Source organism: Bubalus bubalis, chromosome 13 (genome assembly GCF_019923935.1).
Source record: "Bubalus bubalis isolate 160015118507 breed Murrah chromosome 13, NDDB_SH_1, whole genome shotgun sequence".
Taxonomy (NCBI): Eukaryota; Metazoa; Chordata; class Mammalia; order Artiodactyla; family Bovidae; genus Bubalus; species Bubalus bubalis.
In genome coordinates, this window is record NC_059169.1 from 17,403,574 (window position 1) to 17,423,040 (window position 19,467).

General features: G+C 43.9%; 1 protein-coding gene across 3 annotated transcripts in view; it reads right to left on the minus strand.

Annotated features, from left to right (window-relative positions):
• Positions 1-19,467, minus strand: part of LOC102413807 (ATP-binding cassette sub-family C member 4) — a 500,000-nt gene that overhangs the window by 152,768 nt on the left and 327,765 nt on the right. The window contains exons 2-6 of one of the 3 annotated variants that reach the window (XM_025263123.3): positions 16,332-16,489; positions 13,574-13,633; positions 10,937-12,306; positions 5,265-5,375; positions 4,611-4,731 (exon numbers count right to left, since the gene is read on the minus strand). The exons of 1 other annotated variant lie outside the window; for it this stretch is intronic. In XM_025263123.3, the coding sequence (XP_025118908.3) occupies positions 4,611-4,731; positions 5,265-5,375; positions 10,937-11,010 (306 nt within the window). In that variant the 5' untranslated portion in view covers positions 11,011-12,306; positions 13,574-13,633; positions 16,332-16,489. Of the gene's footprint in view, positions 1-4,610; positions 4,732-5,264; positions 5,376-10,863; positions 12,307-13,573; positions 13,634-16,331; positions 16,490-19,467 lie in introns of those variants that run through there. One more of the 3 variants, XM_045162447.1, reaches the window with a different exon arrangement.

Below are 19,467 nucleotides of genomic sequence, written 5' to 3' on the forward strand. Positions count from 1 at the left end.
GATAGCATATTAAAAACCAGAGACATTACTTTGCTGACAAAGTTCCATCTAGTCAAAGCTATGGCTTTTCCAGGAGTCATGTATGGATGTGAGAGCTAGACCATAAAGAAAGCTAAGCACCAAAGAAATGATCCTTTTGAACTGTGGTGTTGGAGAAGACTCTTGAGAACCTCTTGGACTGCAAGGAGATCAAACCAGTCCATCCTAAAGGAAATCAGTTCTGAATATTCATTGGAAGGACTGATGCTGAAGCTGAAGCTCTAATACTTGACCACTTGATGTGAAGAAATGATTCATTGGAAAAGACCCTGATGCTGTGAAAGATTGAAGGCAGGAGAAGGGGATGACAATGGATGAGATGGTTGGATCGCATCACTGACTCGATGGACATGAGTTTGAGCAAGCTACTGGAGCTGGTGATGGACAGGGAGGCCTGGTATGATGCAGTCCATGGGGTCACAAAGAGTTGGACACGACTGAGCAACTGAAATGATTATCAGAAGTTCTGGGAATAGACTTATTCTATCCTTAATGGCAGAGGTTGGTTTCACAAAGGGTTTGGAAAACTCAGTGCTGCTTACAGGCCATCATGGCAGGACAAGAACTCATCAGAAAAGTCATTTGTAAAAGCCACGTTTTCTAGATAGTAATTAATGTTTCATTTATAAGTAGACTGCTAAAAATTTTAACCATTATGAATGTAATCTTTTAAATATGAGTCACCTACTTCCCTAACTTTTTGAAGAAAATAGATTGAGGAGGTGGGGGGAATGAGTGAAATAGGCAAGGGAGATTAAGAGGTACAAACTTCTAGTTATAAAATAAATATGTTGCAGGGATACAATGTACAACATGGGAAATATAGTCAATATCACTGAAATAACTTTGTATGGTTACAGATGGTAACTAGGCTTAATCATGGTAATCATTTTGCAATGTATAAAAATATTGAATTGGGACTTCTCTGATAGTCCAGTGGGTAAGACTCCACACCCCAAATCCAGGGGCCTGGTATAATCTCTGGTCAGGAAATTAGATCCTGCTCAGTCTAAATTAATAGATAAAAATGGGAACTGGTATTTAAATAAATAGATAAAAATACTGAATCAAAAAAAAAATTGAATCACTATGTTGTACACCTGAAACTAACATAACACTGTAAATCAATCACACTTCAGTTTTTAAAAATTCTTTGAATGTTACAATAAAAACTTACATATGTTTTTTAAAAAAGAAAATAAAACAGGTTAAAAAGTATCACAGTCATTCATGGCTCAGGGTCATCACTGTGGGTATCACTGACACCTAAGGGCTAACACGATGCCCTCAGGAACCAGCAGGGCGCACACAGCAGGTCTGCTCTGCAGGTCCCCATCCACTTGCTCAGTGCCCCCTCCTCCTCTCCCTTGCTGTGTGGTCCTCAGTGGTTGCTCTCAGCCCACAGTATCTTTGCCACCAGCAGCCACTCCTCAGCCTCCTGGGTTGAGCAAAGTGAGGGACACATGGAAGAAAGTGTTGGGAAATAAGTGCAAAGCCCACTGCAGCTCTCTGGGAACCAGCCTTGAGTCAAGGCACAAAGCCCAAAGAGGAACTCAGAGGATTCTGTTTACTTCCTGCCCATCAACTGAGCTCCCAAGTGAAGATTTACACAAACATGTGCTTCCTATAGCCTCCACCTGGACCAGAGACCATCAGCAAAAGTGACCTCAGACAAAGGCCAAGTGCCCAGACAAGGCTGGGCCATTTACAAGATTCCCAGGGAAAGGACATAACCCCCAGCCACTCCACCCCTCTTAGGGGAAGGGACTGGGTGAACCCACTCTGGCTCTCAGGTCACCCCACTTACACACCAGCAGTGGAGACCTCACCTCTCAGAGAGAAGCCCTGATGACCTGGGGAGGTGGTCTCTGTGTCTCTGGTCCAGGAAGAGTCTTCAGGCTCCTTCTCTCCATCCTAAGGGCCCCGGACAGGCAGACAACTGTCCTCCCTACCTGTGGTCCCCATGGAGGTGCACACAGGGACCAGGCATGCTCAGAATTTCCTGGCTGTTCTGTTTGAATTAGAGGTGACCTGAAAAAGCTCCACATTCAACTTTAGCCTGTACTTGTTTCTCTGAGCATTATAGTCACTCCTCTATTCTCATAGGACAGAGGTTTTCATACTCAAAATCCTAACCCCAAAAGCCTGACTTGGACAGGCATCTTCCTGTTGGTGCTGCCAGTGTTTCTGGAGGAGGCCCTGCCTGTGCTGTGGGTGGTAACAGCACATGTTTTGAGAATCATAGATGATCCATGAGGTATTCTGTGCATCAGAGGAATTAAAAGAAGGCTGGCAGTCACAAAGGAAATGTGTTTGAGTTTTAGAAAATTCTGGACCAAGTATAGATCTTCCAGTATCTAAAATACAGAGACCAGCGAGTAGTACAGATAGATCACAACACAGAAAGTTGCTCATACAATCAATTGTTTAACCAACTAGTACTGCTGCTAGTAGAGAGAATGAGCCTCCTTATTTTCCAAGTCCATTACTCCCTACTTGTCTGCCATGACCACCTAACAACCAGTTTCCTGAAAGAGGGCCCATGGCTCTACCAGTTGCACCTTATGCAGCCCCAGGCCTGGCCTTCCTGAATCCCCAGCAGGAAATATTACTGGGGCTGGAAAACTGTGAAATCAACACTCCCAGCACCACAGTGGGGAGGGTTCCCTCTCAGGAACAACCCCAGATCCTGCAGCCCCTCTCTTATGATATCATGAGGCCTCTCCCTCTATGTCTGCTTCTCCCATGAGCTGCCACAGCCAAGACTCAGGACTCAAATTAGGATGGGCTCCATCCAAGGCTTAGTGACCCCACTCAAGGGGCTAACAGCCCAGGACAGCAAGAAAAACCAGCAGCTGAGTTCAAACTTAGCCTCATGGGCCATCTATTGAGATGCACCTGACTTCAGCTTCCTCAGCATCTGGTACCAAAGGGAAATTAGAGAATCAGGGACAGCAGAGAAAGACCTGCTCCAGGATATAATCCAACATTAAACCTTGAGGCTACTCATCCAACCAGGCACCTGGCATGAGCCACAGGCAGACACCAATGCCCCAGGGTTTCCTGATAAGAATTCATGAGAGCTCTGCTGTGTGAGGTCAGGAAATCCTGCACAAACTGGCCACACCAGTTTGTCACCTGTGTATTTCAAATGACAATGTACTGTGAATATGTGGAAACATCATCACTGGGACAACTCCAAAGAAGGGCTGGGACAGTCTAAGGAGCAACTGCCCCCTCTCCCATCCCCTGCCCTTCACAAGGCACTGCAGTATCTCTGTGGTCAGAGCCCTCTCTAAGGTGGCACTCTGCCCCAAATACCTGTCCCCACCCTATGGCACAATGGCCAACCCACATTTGTCATCAACGAGAACTCCATCTCCCAGGACCTGTGAGTTTACAAATTCTCTAGTTTCCCCACTTGTGTGGGGTGGACTTCACCTGCCCAGCTGCCCACTGCCCTCAGTGCCCTTCAATACAGCACAGCCTTTAAACAAAAACCACACCGCCCACCAGTAAACCACCTGGCCCACCCACCTCACTCCCAACACAACAGACTGATGACAGCTCATGCCTTCTCCACCTAAAGCATCCCTTTCACAGCAACTGCATCTTCCACCCCTCCTGCTCTCACACACTCACAGGCCGCCTGTGTTCCTAAGGCAGTGCTAAGGGACCACGGAGACACCCAGGGGGGTCTGCAACAGACCTCCAGCAGGCTCAGCCAGAACAAGGGGGCTGACGGCACTGTGTCCCCAGATGGACTGTTTCTCTGGGGGATCTTGACCAGATCTTCAGGGTCACGGAGGTCACTGACCTCACAGCTTTCTGTCTCTGGTTTGCCCTGCACATCTCCTCCTCCACCCTCTGCCAATGCCAGAATACCAGACTCCCCCTTCAACCAGGAATCTGCTCCCACAACCAGGGAAAGAAAGCAGCATGGAGGGTACACAGAATTCATGGTGAAGCTGGAGCTCCTCCCCACGGGGGTTTGCTCACAGTGCCAGCCCACGGGGAAGGGGGCAGCCTGGGGAAAGGTGTGCCCTTAGGAGTTCTGGGCGGCTACAGTCCAGATCCAGGGCCCTGGGTTCTGTTCCCCTGGCGGAGGAAAGGTGACAGTATCTTCTTAGGAAAGCGTTTATCAGTGACCTGGGCAAGTTAACGATTATTTGCCGAGCGTCTGTAAAATGTATCTTGTTCTGGGCTCGAGTCCAAGTGACCTTCCTCTAAATCACAGGGAACATATTGCCTGAGGTTGAAGGAATCTTTTGGTCAAAGATCAGTCAGTGTTTATAATGAGCACCATGAACTTGCTAACGTAATATAAAATGTCTTTTATTTCAAGGCCATGCTTCCACAACACTGTTTTTAATCAGTTAAAAGAAAAATAGCAACCCCTGGAGTCCAGTTCTTGCCCATTCTAAAGATAAATACAACCTCTAAGCTCTATTATGTTTCCATGAGGTTTATCCTCAGACCTTAGACCACTGGCCTCTCTCCCCACCGGTCTGTCCACCTCAGTACTGAGACACATACACCCAAAAGCAGTGCACAGTATGAAAATCTTTTACCTCAAGAAATGCAAACATTCCCCAAATTAAATAGGATTTCCAGTAACACTTTACGATCGCTTTCATTAAGGAAGGCTCCCGTGCATCTTTCTCAGCTCTCTCCACTTCCTGATTCCAGTGCCTGCGATGAGAAACAGAGCGCAGTGAAGAACAGCGTGTCCACCAAAGGGAAAACGGGGCGGGGTGGAGTGGGAGAAGACCCTGCACTACAGGGCGTTCTGCGGCTGCGCAATAGATGCTGGCTACCTGCTCACAGGGCTCCTGAAAGACGAGCGGTGCAGACTCTGAAGCACCAGAGAAACAGGCCTTGAGGGAAAAGTTCCAGATTCTGGAAACAAGTTCCTGCCAAGCTTTGCTGGACTCACAGTTCATGAGCAGCTCAGGAGGGCAGACACCCTCCTCCAGGGGCCCCACCTCCGGGGACAGAGCTCGGCCTCCGGGGCTGTGGCTGCAGGTTCCCTCCACGTCCACAGATGCACAGGGAACACACACCTTCAAAGTGGGCTAAGCGTGGGGTCAGCCTGAGGGGACTGAATGTGCAGTGTCAGGGGAAGAGGATCAGAAGAACCCAGAGGAAGGCAAAGCCTGCCCCAAACCTTTAGCCCCATGTGGAAATTCTCACTTCCACCCCTTCTCCCAGCTGCCTGTGCTCACCCTTGCAGCTCTTCTCCGAGGTGCTGGGAGCGATCTTCCGGAAGCACCGAGTACATGTCATTTGGTTCTAGTTTCCGCTTATAACCCATTTTAAACAAGGGGTTTAGCCACCTGGTAAAAAATTTAAAAAAAGAAAAAACCGAAAATGACATATATCCAAATTACCCTCAGTTAGAATCCTATATTCACAGACTGTTCAAAAAAAAAAAAAAAAAAAGTCTACATTTTCAATATAAAGATATGGAGGAAATTAGATACATGCTTTCAAACACATGCACGCATCTCTGAAGTGAAGTGAAGCCGCTTAGTCATGTCTGACTCTTTGTGACTCCATGGACTGTAACCTACCAGGCTCCTCCAGCCATGGGATTTTCCAGACATCAATACTGGAGTGGGTTGCCATTTCCTTCTCCAGGGGATCTTCCTGACCCAGGGATCGAACTCAGGTCTCCTGCTTGCAGGCAGACACTTTACTGTTTGAGCCACCAGGGAAGTATATATCTCTAGGTATAGGAAAGTCACACTGGCTTCTACATGATATACTTTAATTAAAGCAACCTATTTGTGGCCTAATGAACATACATTGTACATCTGCTTTAATTATTATGTAAAAATACATTTAGAAATCAAAATAAAGTTACTGTGGTTCAGGCTTGCAGAATACAGCTGAATGGCCATTGTGGGTAAGGCTGCAGATATAGTCCTATATTACTGAGGACTTAAATCTTCTGAACTGTAGCAGATTCAAGGATACCTCCAGTCATGTTTGAAGGAGTTGCAACCTTGAGGTCTCAATATCTCCTTAGATTAACTGTCAACACAAAGGAATTTTTACAGGAAATCAGATGGAACACAGGTCTCCTGCATTGCAGGCAGATTCTTTACTGTCTGAGCCACCAGGGAAGCCCAAGAATACTGGAAGGGAAGCCTATCCCTTCTCTAGGGAATCATCCTGATCCAGGAATCAAAGTGGGGTCTCCTGCTTTGCAAGTGGATTCTTTACCAGCTGAGCTACCAGGGAAGACCCCGGATACAACACCCTGAGTCTAACAGGCTCTGGACCCTGACTTCCTTACAGCCCTGTCAGACTCCCCTAAGCCAGACCACTATGTGAGCCTCTTTCTGACCCTGAACTCCTGAAGACCTCCTAAAGATAAGCAACACCTTCCGACATAAAATGCACAGTTGATTCTTCTTATCCCTGGCAGATTCATTTATTTTTAAAAGTAACATTCAAAAGGGCTGGAATTTTATTGACTGTTGGATCCGTCACCATCAGCCTCAGTCAGAGAATAAATATAGCCTGCCAGACTTTCAGGGAACTGCACTAACAGCTGACAGCATCACCAAACTACGGTTTAATTCCTCCACGCCCAGGCTTCTGCCCTGAGACATCAAGGTTGCTCCATTGCCACCCTTCTGCAGCAAAGGCGTATGTGTTAGTCAAATCCCTGCTTTCTAGGGGCCCAATCAACCATTCAATATGAGCCCTCCAACCTATAGGCATGGCCCACTCTAGACAGTTATCATGCTTAAGGGCCCTGGGAATAGGATCATACCAAACATGGAGAGGTCTGGCTATGCAGCCAGTGCCCTGGATGGAAGGACACCAACCATTAGCCTAAACGTGACTCAAGAAAACCCAAAGACAATGTGTGTGCACCCCTGAGGGATGTTTGTTCCTTAGGGCTCTTGTGGCAAGGGCCACCCACGTTGGGCCATTAACTGTTTCCAAGAAAACTCTACCAGGGGAAACTGGGCTATAGGTGGTTCACAACCCGATCCAGGTTACATTCAGATTTTAATTACACTCACACCACCTCTGAACCAAAGGGGCCATTCATCTAGTCAGGAAGGGAACTAGACTGGTAATAGCAGGACTTGTCACTCTTATAGGATCCCTGGTGAGCCTAACACGAGGAGCAATTTATAATGCCATAAGTATAAAAGAAGTTGCTCAGAGAGTGGCCTGGGTAATAGAAAATCCAGTTCCAAACTTAGAATGGCAAAATCTTCACTGGACCCTCAAGCCCAGAAGACATTTGACCACTGCAAAGCTCTTGATTACCTGCTGGCTAATCAAGGGGGAGTTTATGCCCCACTAACCATTTCCTGTTGTTTCTATGTTAACATGAGCGGTCAGATAGAAGAGAGGGCATCCCGACTGCTAAAGAAAGCTGCTTGCAGACAGAGAAACACAAATATCATATGGTATCATTTACACATGGAATCTTAAAAAATGGTACAAATGAACTTATCTACCAAACAGAAATAGAATTACAGATGTAGAAAATGAACTTATGGCTACTAGGGGGTAAGGGAGGAAGGGACAAATTGGGAGACTGGGATTGACATATATAAACTATTGTATATAAAAAAGATAACTAGTAAGAACTTACCATATATAGCAGAGGGAACTCTACTCAATACTCTATAACTCTGGAATGGCCTATATAGGAAAAGAATCTTTTAAAAAGTGGATATAAGTATACGTATAACTACTTCACTTTTCTGTGCACCCGAAACCAACACAACATTTTAAATCAACTATACTCCAAAAAACAATATTTTTAAAAAACAGAGAGAGGGCCACTTGGTTAAATATTCAGAACAAGAAGGGCCTGGCTGACCTAATTTATGACAGGATCAGAAGAGCTATTCCCAGCTTCCCTGAGCTTCTAAGGCTATTCTTAGAACCTCCTACAGTTACTCTCCTTCTCTTGCTCTTTGGTCCATGATTCCTCCATTGTCTCATTAGTTTTATCTCTTGGAGAACCGAGTCAAGCTTCTGATGGTCTTTACTCAGGGCTATGAGGAACTGGGACTCTAGCCTGTTGACAATCAGATTCATTTTGGTTGAATCAGGAAAAATTCTGCTCTTGCTTAGCAATGCCCTTGCTTAGCAGGAAGTGGTATCAGAAGACCAACCTTTGCCCCTCAGAGTCCCTCAGGAACGAGGAGCAGTAAAAAGGAAAGGCTGTTGCCCCTGAATTATATCCCTGCCCCTTTCTCAAATAAAAACCAACTGCTCTTATCTGAGTTTCACACTCAACCATAAAAAGAAAGAGAAAAATAAGAACTGATTAGAACTAGCCAGGACCCAAATGGCAGAACACCTAACCTCCAGTAGACATAGAGCCTCACTACACATTGACTGTAATATATTAGCCTGCTAAATGACACACCCACCAGGACCACTACAGTTGACAGTGGCTATGACAACAACCTGAAGAGCTCATACAAGGACTAAAAAGGAGTGTTGCCTCAATTTCAGGTCCAAATCACACCCCGTTTTTGGGTAAGCCATGAATATTCCTTTCTCTCTTAACTTAATTCCCTTCCTTTTACCTTAACCCTCCTATATTCAGTGTCTAAGCCAAATTGTGCTGAGAGGTTGATTTGCAAACTAAGTCTCCGTCTCTCCATTCTTTGGTCACTGAGCAAAGCTTGTGTTCTACCAGTCTCACCATCAGTTTACTTATTGGTTGTGGGAATCAGAGTGAAAAAAGAACCTCCCCATCATGATAAGGGGTCTCAGCCTGGGCTTGGACCCTGAAACAAGTCCAGGCAACCAATTCCATGACAGGCACAGCAGTTACATACACAAGAAATGTAGACTCCAGAAACAAACTTCCTGGTTTGAAATCCCACTCTACCACTTACTAGCTGTGTGATGGTAGGCAACTTACTCAATCTCTCTGCTTCAGTGTCTTCAGGGAGAAGTAAGAGGTAATAGCTCCTTTCTCTCCAGCAGGAAAACTGGAAATGGGTGCCAACCAATATCAAAGAGAAGTCCTCACCTTTCATTTCCACGCATGTATGTTTTGAAAGTCCACAAATAGAACGAGCTTGGAGAGTTCCTTGCCCTGCCTCAAGTTAAGGAGATGTTTGCCTGATTTGTTATTATTTACAGTAACCACACCTGTATTCCTTCTTCAAGATCCCTCTTTCCATGTGCTGTGCTGTGCTTAGTTAGTTGCTCAGTCATGTACAACTCTTTGTGATCCCATGAACTGTAGCTCGCCAGGCTCCTCTGTCCATGGGGACTCCAGGCAACAATACTGGAGTGGATTGCCATTTCCTCCTTCAGGGGATCTTCCGAACCCAAGGATTGAACTCAGGTCTCCTGCATTGCAGGTGGATTCTTTACCATCTGTGCTACCAAGGAACCTCTCCTCTTTCCTTAGTGAAGTGAAAGTAGCTCAGTTGTGTCTGACTCTGTGTGGCCCCATTGTAGTCCATGGAATTCTCCAGGCCAGAATACTGGAGTGGGTAGCCTTTCCCTTCTCCAGGGGATCTTCCCAACTCAGGGATCGAACCCAGGTCTCCTCCATTGTTGGCAGGTTCTTTATCAGCTGAGCCATAAGGGAAGCCCAAGAACACTGGAGTGGGTAGCCTATCCATTCTCCAGCGGATCTTCCTGACCCAGGAATCAAACCGGGGTCTCCTGCATTACAGGTGGATTCTTTACCAACTGAGCTATGAGGGAAGCCCTTAAGGGCCATCAAATGGCCACGAGATGTAGCTACACACACTGAATCAACCACCATCAAAACAAGCATAGGAGCTCCCATGCCCCAGGGACCCCTAGGCTGTCCCATAAAAGAAGGAAATATCAGAATTTATGGAAAAGATGAATAGGTTAGGGTCCAGAAACAAAAGACCTAATAATCACCCAGGTGTGATTAAAGTCCAAAGGTTCAGGCCTGCCTAGTTAGTAGTCCCAGTTATCAGATGAAAACTTTGGTTAAGAATTTCAGCTTTCTGCAGCGTTTTTTCATTGGTGCTTCCTCCCAGCTCAGAGACCTGTCAGTGGTTTCAGGACCACAAGACTCCTGGGCAGGACCACCTGCATCAAGACCATGCACTGCTTCTCTGAAGGCTAAAATCTAGATAAGACCCCACTCCCCGAGGGTTTGGTCTTCAAAGGTGGAAGTGGAGATATTTGCAATAGGGAAAGGGGCTGTGGCCAAATACACACTCTGCTCCTGTCTGTGTGTTCCAGATGAAAGCAAAATATGTTCCAGAAATAGTGTCCCCATTCATTTCATAAAAACCAATAGTGTTTTGTACTCACATGAAATTGGTTACAATTAGGTACCAGGACATACAGTCAGTCACACAGGGAGAGAGGGAAGGAGAAAAAGAAAGACAGGGTCACAGAAGCGGGGAGAGAGGGAGTCCAGGGTAGCTGGAACTCAGATGTTCACCTAAGGAACATGGGAAAAGGTGGGGACATTTTTGGAAGATGGCAAAGGTGCAGGGCAATAATTAAATAAAGAAAGTTGTTCATAAGCTGCTTACTTAGCCGGGAAAGGTGCAGCTTTAGTTCAGAACTGATTGTGAATTCCTGAGCGGTTCTGAGGAAGACAGATAAGGTGGGGAGTAGGCGGCCCAGTCCCTTCTCCCGCTGGGCCGTGACTCCCCCTTGGCAGCCTCCCTATCTCCTGCTCCTGCAGCATCAGCTCTCAGGCTCCTGAGACTGGCTGCGTGGAAAGCAGCAAGGCAGGGAGACCCAGTACCCATTGCCACCAGGTCCCCGGGTACCTCTCCCAGTCCTGTTGCCCCCTACCCTGGGCACTTGGGTGTACTCCCTCACCTTGTCCCTTGGTTCCCAAAGGAGCTGTCAGTGTCAGGCATGCCGAATGTCACAGCTCAGATGGGGCACTCACCAGACAAACAGGCGTGAGCAGAAGTTAGCATTCTGCAGAGGGTTGGGCTTCACCTCCGGGGACACAGGCAACATCTTGCCGGCCAAGGCGGACACGGACTCAGTTCGCCCTGCTTAGGAGGCAGTGGGGCTCCTGCTGCTCCTGGAGGTGCTGGCAGGGATGCTGGAGACTGGCTGCCTCGCAGGTCCACTGGGTGGGAGCCTGAGAACACCTGCTTCTGAGAGTGGAACTCGGGTTGCTCCAGGTCCCACCTCCCAGGACTGAGCAGCCTCCAGGGACCACCTCTGAGGCACCCACTCTGTGCAGCTGCTCCCACAGGCATAGGATGGAGGCAGCGCACCACGAGTGGGGCTGCAGGACCAAGAAACACCCAGGTAGATGCTTCCAGAAGCCCCACGCAGGTGGGAGGCAAAGCTACCAGCTCTTTGATAAAGGCAGCAGGCTGACTGTGGGGCACAATCAGCCCAGCTCCCTGGAGAGCACCTGGCTGCAAACTCTGCAGAAGTTCCTGCTCTGAGTCCAAGCACTCAACCAGAAGGTGGAGACGGGAGGCTCAGGCCCCGCCCACCTCTGCTGCTCAGAGGCTCCCCGTGGGCTGCAGAGGAAACCTGGAGAAAGCTGGCAGAAGGAGATAGCAACCCACCCTCTGGGCATGCTGCCCTCCTCAGGACCAAACAAGAGCGCTGTGGGAAGGTCTCCAACTGGAATGGAGCAGGACCTTGAGGGACCTTCCTGGGATAGACCCTATCCCCACCGCCTGTCTCTTGTTTGTAGAAAAGCTTCAGTCTCCCAGGCCTCCTCTGAGTCACAAAAGGCTGGCTCAAGGATGACTGGAAGAATGTGAATATATAATAACAAAAACTTTATCAATAGATTAGCCATGCAGCAGTCACAGAATCTTTAGTTCCTCCCTGAAGCCTACAGATAACAGGGTCTAGTGCACATTCCTCAGTTATTTTGCAGATGCTTAAAAGCCCACCAGGTGAGAAAAGTTAACTGTATGATGACCATGATAAACTGGAACCTAAGGATTTATGATAATAACCCCTGCTACATTATCCTGCTCCTCAACATCAACCTATCAGACAATAGCACATGAGCTAATCAGGTACCCTGGACTCTCTCCCTCAGCTTGCATTTAAAAATCCTCCCCCAAAATCCACTGGGTAATTCAGCCTTCTGGGCATGAGCATCCTGCACTTCTTGCTTGACCCTTGCAATAAACTTTTGTCTGCTCAGAGCGCCAACATTTCAGTTTGTTTCTTCTCACTGTACCTTGGGCACAAGACCTTGGATTGGTCAATACAATCAGCAGCCAAATATTTGACCTTGGCCAACAACAGGGTTTAGCACAGATTATGTTTGTAGAGCTGCAAGATTTAAAGAAACACAAGAAAGGATTAGAAGACTTCAAATGATCTTGGTAGATGAATTCATGCTGTTACGGGAGATCTCTGCAATATGTGAGATATCTTTTGACATCTCAGGTTACATTGTGGGGGAACCTCAGTGAGCTTTTTCCTGCCCTCCTACAAGGGGCATTTGGGACAGAGAGATTGCCTTATGATTTCTTTCATGAGTTCAAGGCCTGCCTAGTAGAATAACAGTGGCATATGTTACAGAATATAGGTTACGTGCATTTCTAGGGAACTTACTTCACTTTTAACTCCCACAATGCCCTATTCGGTTCAATCGCTCAGTCATGTCTGACTCTTTGTGACTCCATGGACTGCAGCATACCAGGCTTCCCTGTTCATCACCAACTCCTGGAGCTTACTCAAACTCATGTCTATCGAGTCGTTGATGCCATCCAGCCATCTCATCCTCTGTCATCCCCTTCTCCTCCTGCCTTCAATCTTTCCCAGCATCAGGGTCTTTTCAAATGTGTCAGCTGTTCGCATCAGGTGACCCAAGTATTGGAGCTTCAGCTTCAGCATCAGTCCTTCCAATGAATATTCAGGACTGATCTCCTTTAGGATGGACTGATTGGATCTCCTCGCAGTCCAAGGGACTCTCAAGAGTCTTCTCCAATACCACTGTTCAAAAACATTAATTATTCAGCACATGGCTTTCTTTATAACCCAACACTTTCATCCATACTTGACTATTGGAAAAACCATAGTTTGACTAGATGAAACTTTGTCAGCAAAGTAATGTCTCTGCTTTTTAATATGCTATCTAGGTTGGTCATAATTTTTTTTTTTTTCCCCAAGGAGCAAGCACCTTTAATTTCATGGCTGCCGTCACCATCTGCAGTGATTTTGGAGCCCAAGAAAAGAAAGTCTTTCGCTGGTTTCCATTGATTCCACATCTATTTGCCATGAAGTGATAGAGGTGGATGCCATGATCTTAGTTTTTTGAATATTGAGTTTTAAGCCAACTAAGAAGGTATTATGTCTGTTTTCCAGATGAGGAAAATGATGCTCAAGGACAGCACTTTTCCAAGGTTTTCGAATCAGTAAATAACGAATCTTGATTTGGATTCAAGTCCAGGTCCAGCATGATCATCTCACTGGTGGATGGCCAGTGCATGAAAAGTGTCTAGAATATGATCTCTGAATGAATCAATGATTGTACGACTGAATGAACAAACTCTTGGGCTTCCACTCATGAGCATTATTTGTGTGGCCGTCTTACAATCTCAGCAGCTTCTCTTCCCCTTCACATTAAATGAAGAAAGATCAAAGTTTGTGGTGCCTGTAACACGATCATCTCATTATTCTTTGATACTTTCCCATGTACCTTGGCTAAAATGGTGTTATTAATAATAACTTTTAGCTTCAGTTATGCAAGATATATTCTGCAGAACTAGTGTACAACAATGTGGCTACAGTTGACAATACTGTACTATGTACTTTTTGTTTGTTGAGAGAGTAGATCTTGGGTGTTTTAAAAAATACAAAAAATTTTAAAAAGTAAAATGGTTAAGGTGTGAAGTGACAGATATTGATTGGCTTGGTGTGATGAGTATTTCACAATATATATGCCAAGTCATCAAGTTGTACATTTAAATATATACAATTTTTGATTGTCAGTTATACCTGAATAAAGCTGGAGGAGAAATCAATTTTAAAGAAACTTAATGTATTCTTAATGTATTCAATTTTTTATAACTCAAACATACAAGAATGTCAATACTAGTGTTGATGATTTTCTATTGATGGGCATGATGGTGGTTTCTTATACTATTTTCTTGATATTTCTTGGATGTTTGAAATTTCCTGTTGCAAAAAGGAAGACACAGTTAAAAATTTTAATTTTCAAATAGCTACCTTTCTGGTGTTAACTCCTTCTCAGATAAGGCAATCTAGAACCTAAATAATTACTCCTGACCTAATTTACAGTTCTTTTTGCAATTCTCTATATTTTCCATCCTTAAAAATGTTCAGCTACTAGTGCTACTTCAAAGATGAAGAAATGTCTTGCTAAAGTTGGAAGTCTAGTGAACTCACTTGTCAGACTGCCCCAGGCTGTTCTCACCAGTCCCCAAACTATCTCTGTACCATAATTAGCCATCTCCAAATTGCCAAATATACTGTCCTTTCAGTTTCTGCTATCTTTTTTAATTTTAACTAAGATCTTTTGAAACTTCTTAGCATTATTTTCTAAACATTAACTAATATGACATTGAGAAGAAATGTTGAGATCTAGTGTGGAATTGTACAGAGAAGCCTGGATCTGGAGCTGGGGGACCAGAGTTCTAGATACTTCACTTATTACCTAACCTTTCTGATCTAACCCTTCTCAGGTCTAAAACTGGAAGTCCTCACTCATCCTACTTCATACAGAGTTACTGTGAGACTCAGAATTTGTGAAAGCATTTTGTAAAAACTAAAACCTAAAGAACAACATACAAATAAAAGTTTTGTTGTTGTTTTGATTTGTTTTGAACAGATGTTTAATGAATGTCTTCAGGGGCAGGACCACTCAGGTCAGGCACAGGCACAGAACTTATAAACATGGAGGAGATGTCATAAGACCTCTATCTGCACTTGTTTACTGATCTGAAATGGTTCAATACTACAACTAAATGAGCAATAACAAGTGATGCAGAGGATGCAGAGAAACCAGAATCCTCATAGACTGCTGGTGGGAATGTACAATGGTACACCTATAAAGTTACCACATAACCCAGCAATTCTGCTCCTAGTTATCTATCCAGGATAAATGAAAACATATGTCCACATGAAAACTTGATTACAAATGATATAACACCATTATTCATAAAAAGCAAATGTACACCACTTTATGAATGGATAAATAAAACCTGGTATTAAAATGAAGAACAGAAGCAATTAGTGAAGGCTTTCACATCATCAAATATGTCTGCACTGAGAGCATTATTCTTAGTGGGGAACTTTATTGCTAAAGCTAAGAAGTCCTTTATTCTTACTGAAGAGTCAATCCTGCCTGGTGCTGAGGACAATTGTTGTGAACATTTTGGAGAAACTGCAGTTCAAAAGGTGGAACATTTCCCTCTTTCAGCAGTACCATAGCTAGATGAATTGACAAATGGCAGAAGGTATTGAAACACAATTGGTAGAGAAGATGAATGAGTCACCATGGTATGCAATCTAGCTTAACATGTCTACCAGTGTTAACAACAAGGCAACAATGCTTGTTTCTGTGAGCTGTATTTTTCAGGAGGATGTGCATGAGGATGTGTTATGTGCCCTTTTGTGCCACCCAATACCACAGCTGCAGAACTATTCAAGTCTTTGAAATTACATATCAGGAAAACTGAACTGGTCATTTTGTGTTGGTCTATGCACACAACGGTTGCCATGACTGGATGGCATTCCTGGTTTCACTACTCAAGTCAGAGAGGTCACTTCTGAATGTGAGTCTATGGACAGCGTCATCCATACAGAAATGCTGGCTAGCCAAAAAAATATCATCTGAACTTAACAGTGTTTTGCAGGATGTGATTCAATGACCAACCACATTAAAGGGCATACCCTTAGCTCATGTCTGTTCATGTAGTTCTGTGAGGAGATATATGCAAAGCACACACATCTTCTCTTACACACACAGAAGTGAGAGGACTTTCTAAAGGCAGATCCCTGGCCAGAGTTTTTGAGTTATGAGAGCCGCTCCAGAGATTTATTTTAGGAAAACGGTCACCACTGGCAGCACATTTCAGTGACACAAATGGGGTTGCAAACCCTGTGTGATATATTCAACCTGCTCAATGAACTCAATTTGTCACTTCAGGGGAGAGGACAATTGTGTTTAAGTCGGCAGATAAAGAGGCTGCATTCAATGCCAAACTGGATTTATGGGGGTGACAAGTGAACACTCGGATTTTGACATGTTTCGAACATTAGCAGAGATTTTTGAAAGATACTGGGTGGGCCAGGGTTTTCATTCTCCCAATTGGTGCATGATCACCTACCTTAGCTTTCAAAAGAGTTTGAGCACTCCTTCCCAACCACAGAAGACCACTGAACTGGGAAGGCATGAATCCATGACTCCTTTGTGAATAAGCCAGGTGAATCGACTTTGTCAGTGATAGAAGAGAATCAACTTCTTGAGACTGCAAATGATGATGACCTTAAAAGTATGTATGAGACAACTTCAAATCTCTATACATTAAAGTCAAGGCATAAGATCCTGAGATTGCCCCAAGGCACTGAAAAGCCTGCTTCCATTTCCAACAACCTATTTTTGTGAAGCAGGGTTTTCTGCTGTGACAGCAAGCAAAACGAGAATAGAGAGTAGATTGGATATAAACAACACATTTTGGTGTCACTATCCCATCAGCCCTGGATGAGACCATCTAGTTGTAGAAAAACAAGCTCAGGGCTCCCACTGATTGTGCAGTATGGTGAGTTGTATAATCACTTAAACATATATTACAATGTAATAATAATAGAAATAAAGTGCACAATAAATGCCATATGCTTGAGTTATCATGAAACCATCCCACCCTCCCTGGCCCATGGAAAAAAATGTCTTCCATGAAATTGGTCCCTGGTGACAAAAAGCTTGGATACCACTGGTCTACAGGATCTCTGTCAAATAGTCAAAGCTTTGTTAAATCTGCAGCAGGTATAAGAGAAGTACTGAAATGTTTCATTCAGCTGAGATGGTGCTGATCCTCAAGCATTTTCAATGAAGACATAAAGGACAAATGGCATTCACAATTTAAACATAATCCTTTTGGTATCCACAGTTCTGAATACAGTGATAATCTCTCTATCACGCCTCCTTCTAGTAATATATCCACCTCTGTAACCTCAGGCCTGCTTACCCTACTAAAATTTAGCCAATCAAAATATGCCATGTCCATGTCCAAAGGGCTTGGCCCAGAGATAACCTCATGGCTAACCAGACCAACTGGATTTATTCCTTGAGAATGATGAGCAGGGGGTGATTTTTTTTTTTCCCACTGAAACTAGAAAGGGAAACCCTCTCTTTCCTTTCTGATGAGGGAGTTTTAAGGGCATGACCCATAACTGCTGGTAACCATGTGCCCCCATTTACATTGAGAGTCTGAAAGAATAAAGCAGGTACTCAGGGAAAGTCATACAGTAACTATTTGTTAAACACTTACTATTCCAGGAGCTAGGGATACATAAGTGAACAGGATGAGTGGTATAAAGCAGAGTCTTTGTAACATCCTGAGGCTAACAGGATCCCTCCTTGGACAGTGTGACCTGCTGGAGCAGAAGCTGTCACTTTCCAGCTCCTGTCCTCTGACTCTTCTCCAGGACTAAGGAGCTCACTGCTTATCAGCCAATCTCCTACCAATGAAAGCACACAAGGGCCATATGCAAAGCAAGCCAAAAACCTTGGATTCAGTCCTTAACCAGTGATGGATGGGGAGTGGGTAGACAAATGCCCCAGTGCCCTTGCCTATCAGCTGGAAAAATTCTGTCTCCCAGGGTGACTCCATTGCAAAAGCAGTAACTTTCTTGCTAACACACTTCTTATTGGTTTCCTTCCCATTTTTGTCTCACTTCTCCACTCCTCACACGTGTTTTCCTAGCATCACTTCTAAAATAAACCAATTTCATGCAAATCTTTGCCTTAAGGTCTGCTACTGGGGAACCCAAACTATGACACCTATGCAGAACATACTTCCAATTACTGAAAAACACATTCACTCCCTTGAACCCATGAAAATCCTTATTAATATTGTAAAACCTGGGTTGTCAAATACAGTAGCACTTTTCACATGATGATTCTGAGGACTTTAAATGCATCTGGAACAAACTAAGGTGTGATTTAACTGTACAATACACCACAGGTTTCAAAGACAGCATAAAATTTTTTTGCCTCAATGATTCTTTACATTTATTACATGTTGATATAGTATTTTTCACACATTGCTATAAAAATGTCTAATATTACTTTCATTTGTCCCTTTTAACTTTTTCACATGGCTACTGCAAATTTAAAATTTACAGATGTGGTTCATTATATATTTCTATAGATAACACTGCTGTAGCCAGTGGACATGCTTTAACACCACAAATTTCTCTCCCATTCAAGAAAGCAAATCAATAAAGTTGTTATTATACAAATCTTGAATATGATTGAATTCATGAAAAGAAGTCATACTCACATTTCAGAACTTTGTTGTTAGTAATGAGTTACCTGTGTCACTTTCCACTGGCCCTCAGTCATATTTGCATTATTACACTATCATATAGAGCCCTGATGTAAAAAATTAGGCGAGACTGATCAATGTGGGCCAATAGAGTCTATTTGGTCTTCCTTTAAGATGTTATGGCTTCCCTTGTGGCTTAGACAGTAAAGTGTCTGCCTGCAATGCGGGAGACCTGAGTTGGATCCCTGGGTCAGGAAGTTCCCCTGGAGAAGAAAATGGCAACCCACTCCAGCATTCTTGCCTGGAAAATCCCATGGACGGAGGAGTCCGGTAGGCTATAGTCCATGGGGTCGCAAAGAGTCAGACACGACTGAGCGACTTCACTTCACTTCACTTAAGATGTTATAATAATACTGGAAACATCAGTTATTTTGTTTTGAGCCTTTTGGAAAACTAGTCCATTACTGAGACAAGTTGTCCAGCAACTGCTAAGAGTTGATAAAGTTGTCCTCAGAAAATAATATACCTAAAAAGATGAAATCCCTGCTTTCATTAGGCTCACAATCTGAAAAAAGAATAAGTAAAAAGAAAATTACAGCAAAATAATAAGGTAATAATATAAGGATACAAATATATTCATTCTCCTCTATTAAATTAACAAAACTCTTTGAAAACCAGAATAGCCCATGCTAATAAAGGCAATGTGAATAGGCACTATAATATACTATTGGTAAACTATAAATTAGAATAGCTTTTACAGAACATAATTTGACAATATTTATTAAGAGCCTTAAAAACATTCATCTTCTTTGACTCAGTAGGAGCTTTACTTATAAAATGATGAAGGCAAAAAGTCATTTATAGAAAACTATTCATATATAAATATTTCTCAGAGCACTGGTTATTATTAAATTATAATAGAACTTAGAAACTTCTAAGTTCAGCAATAGCAATGTGGTTAAATAATTATGAACTA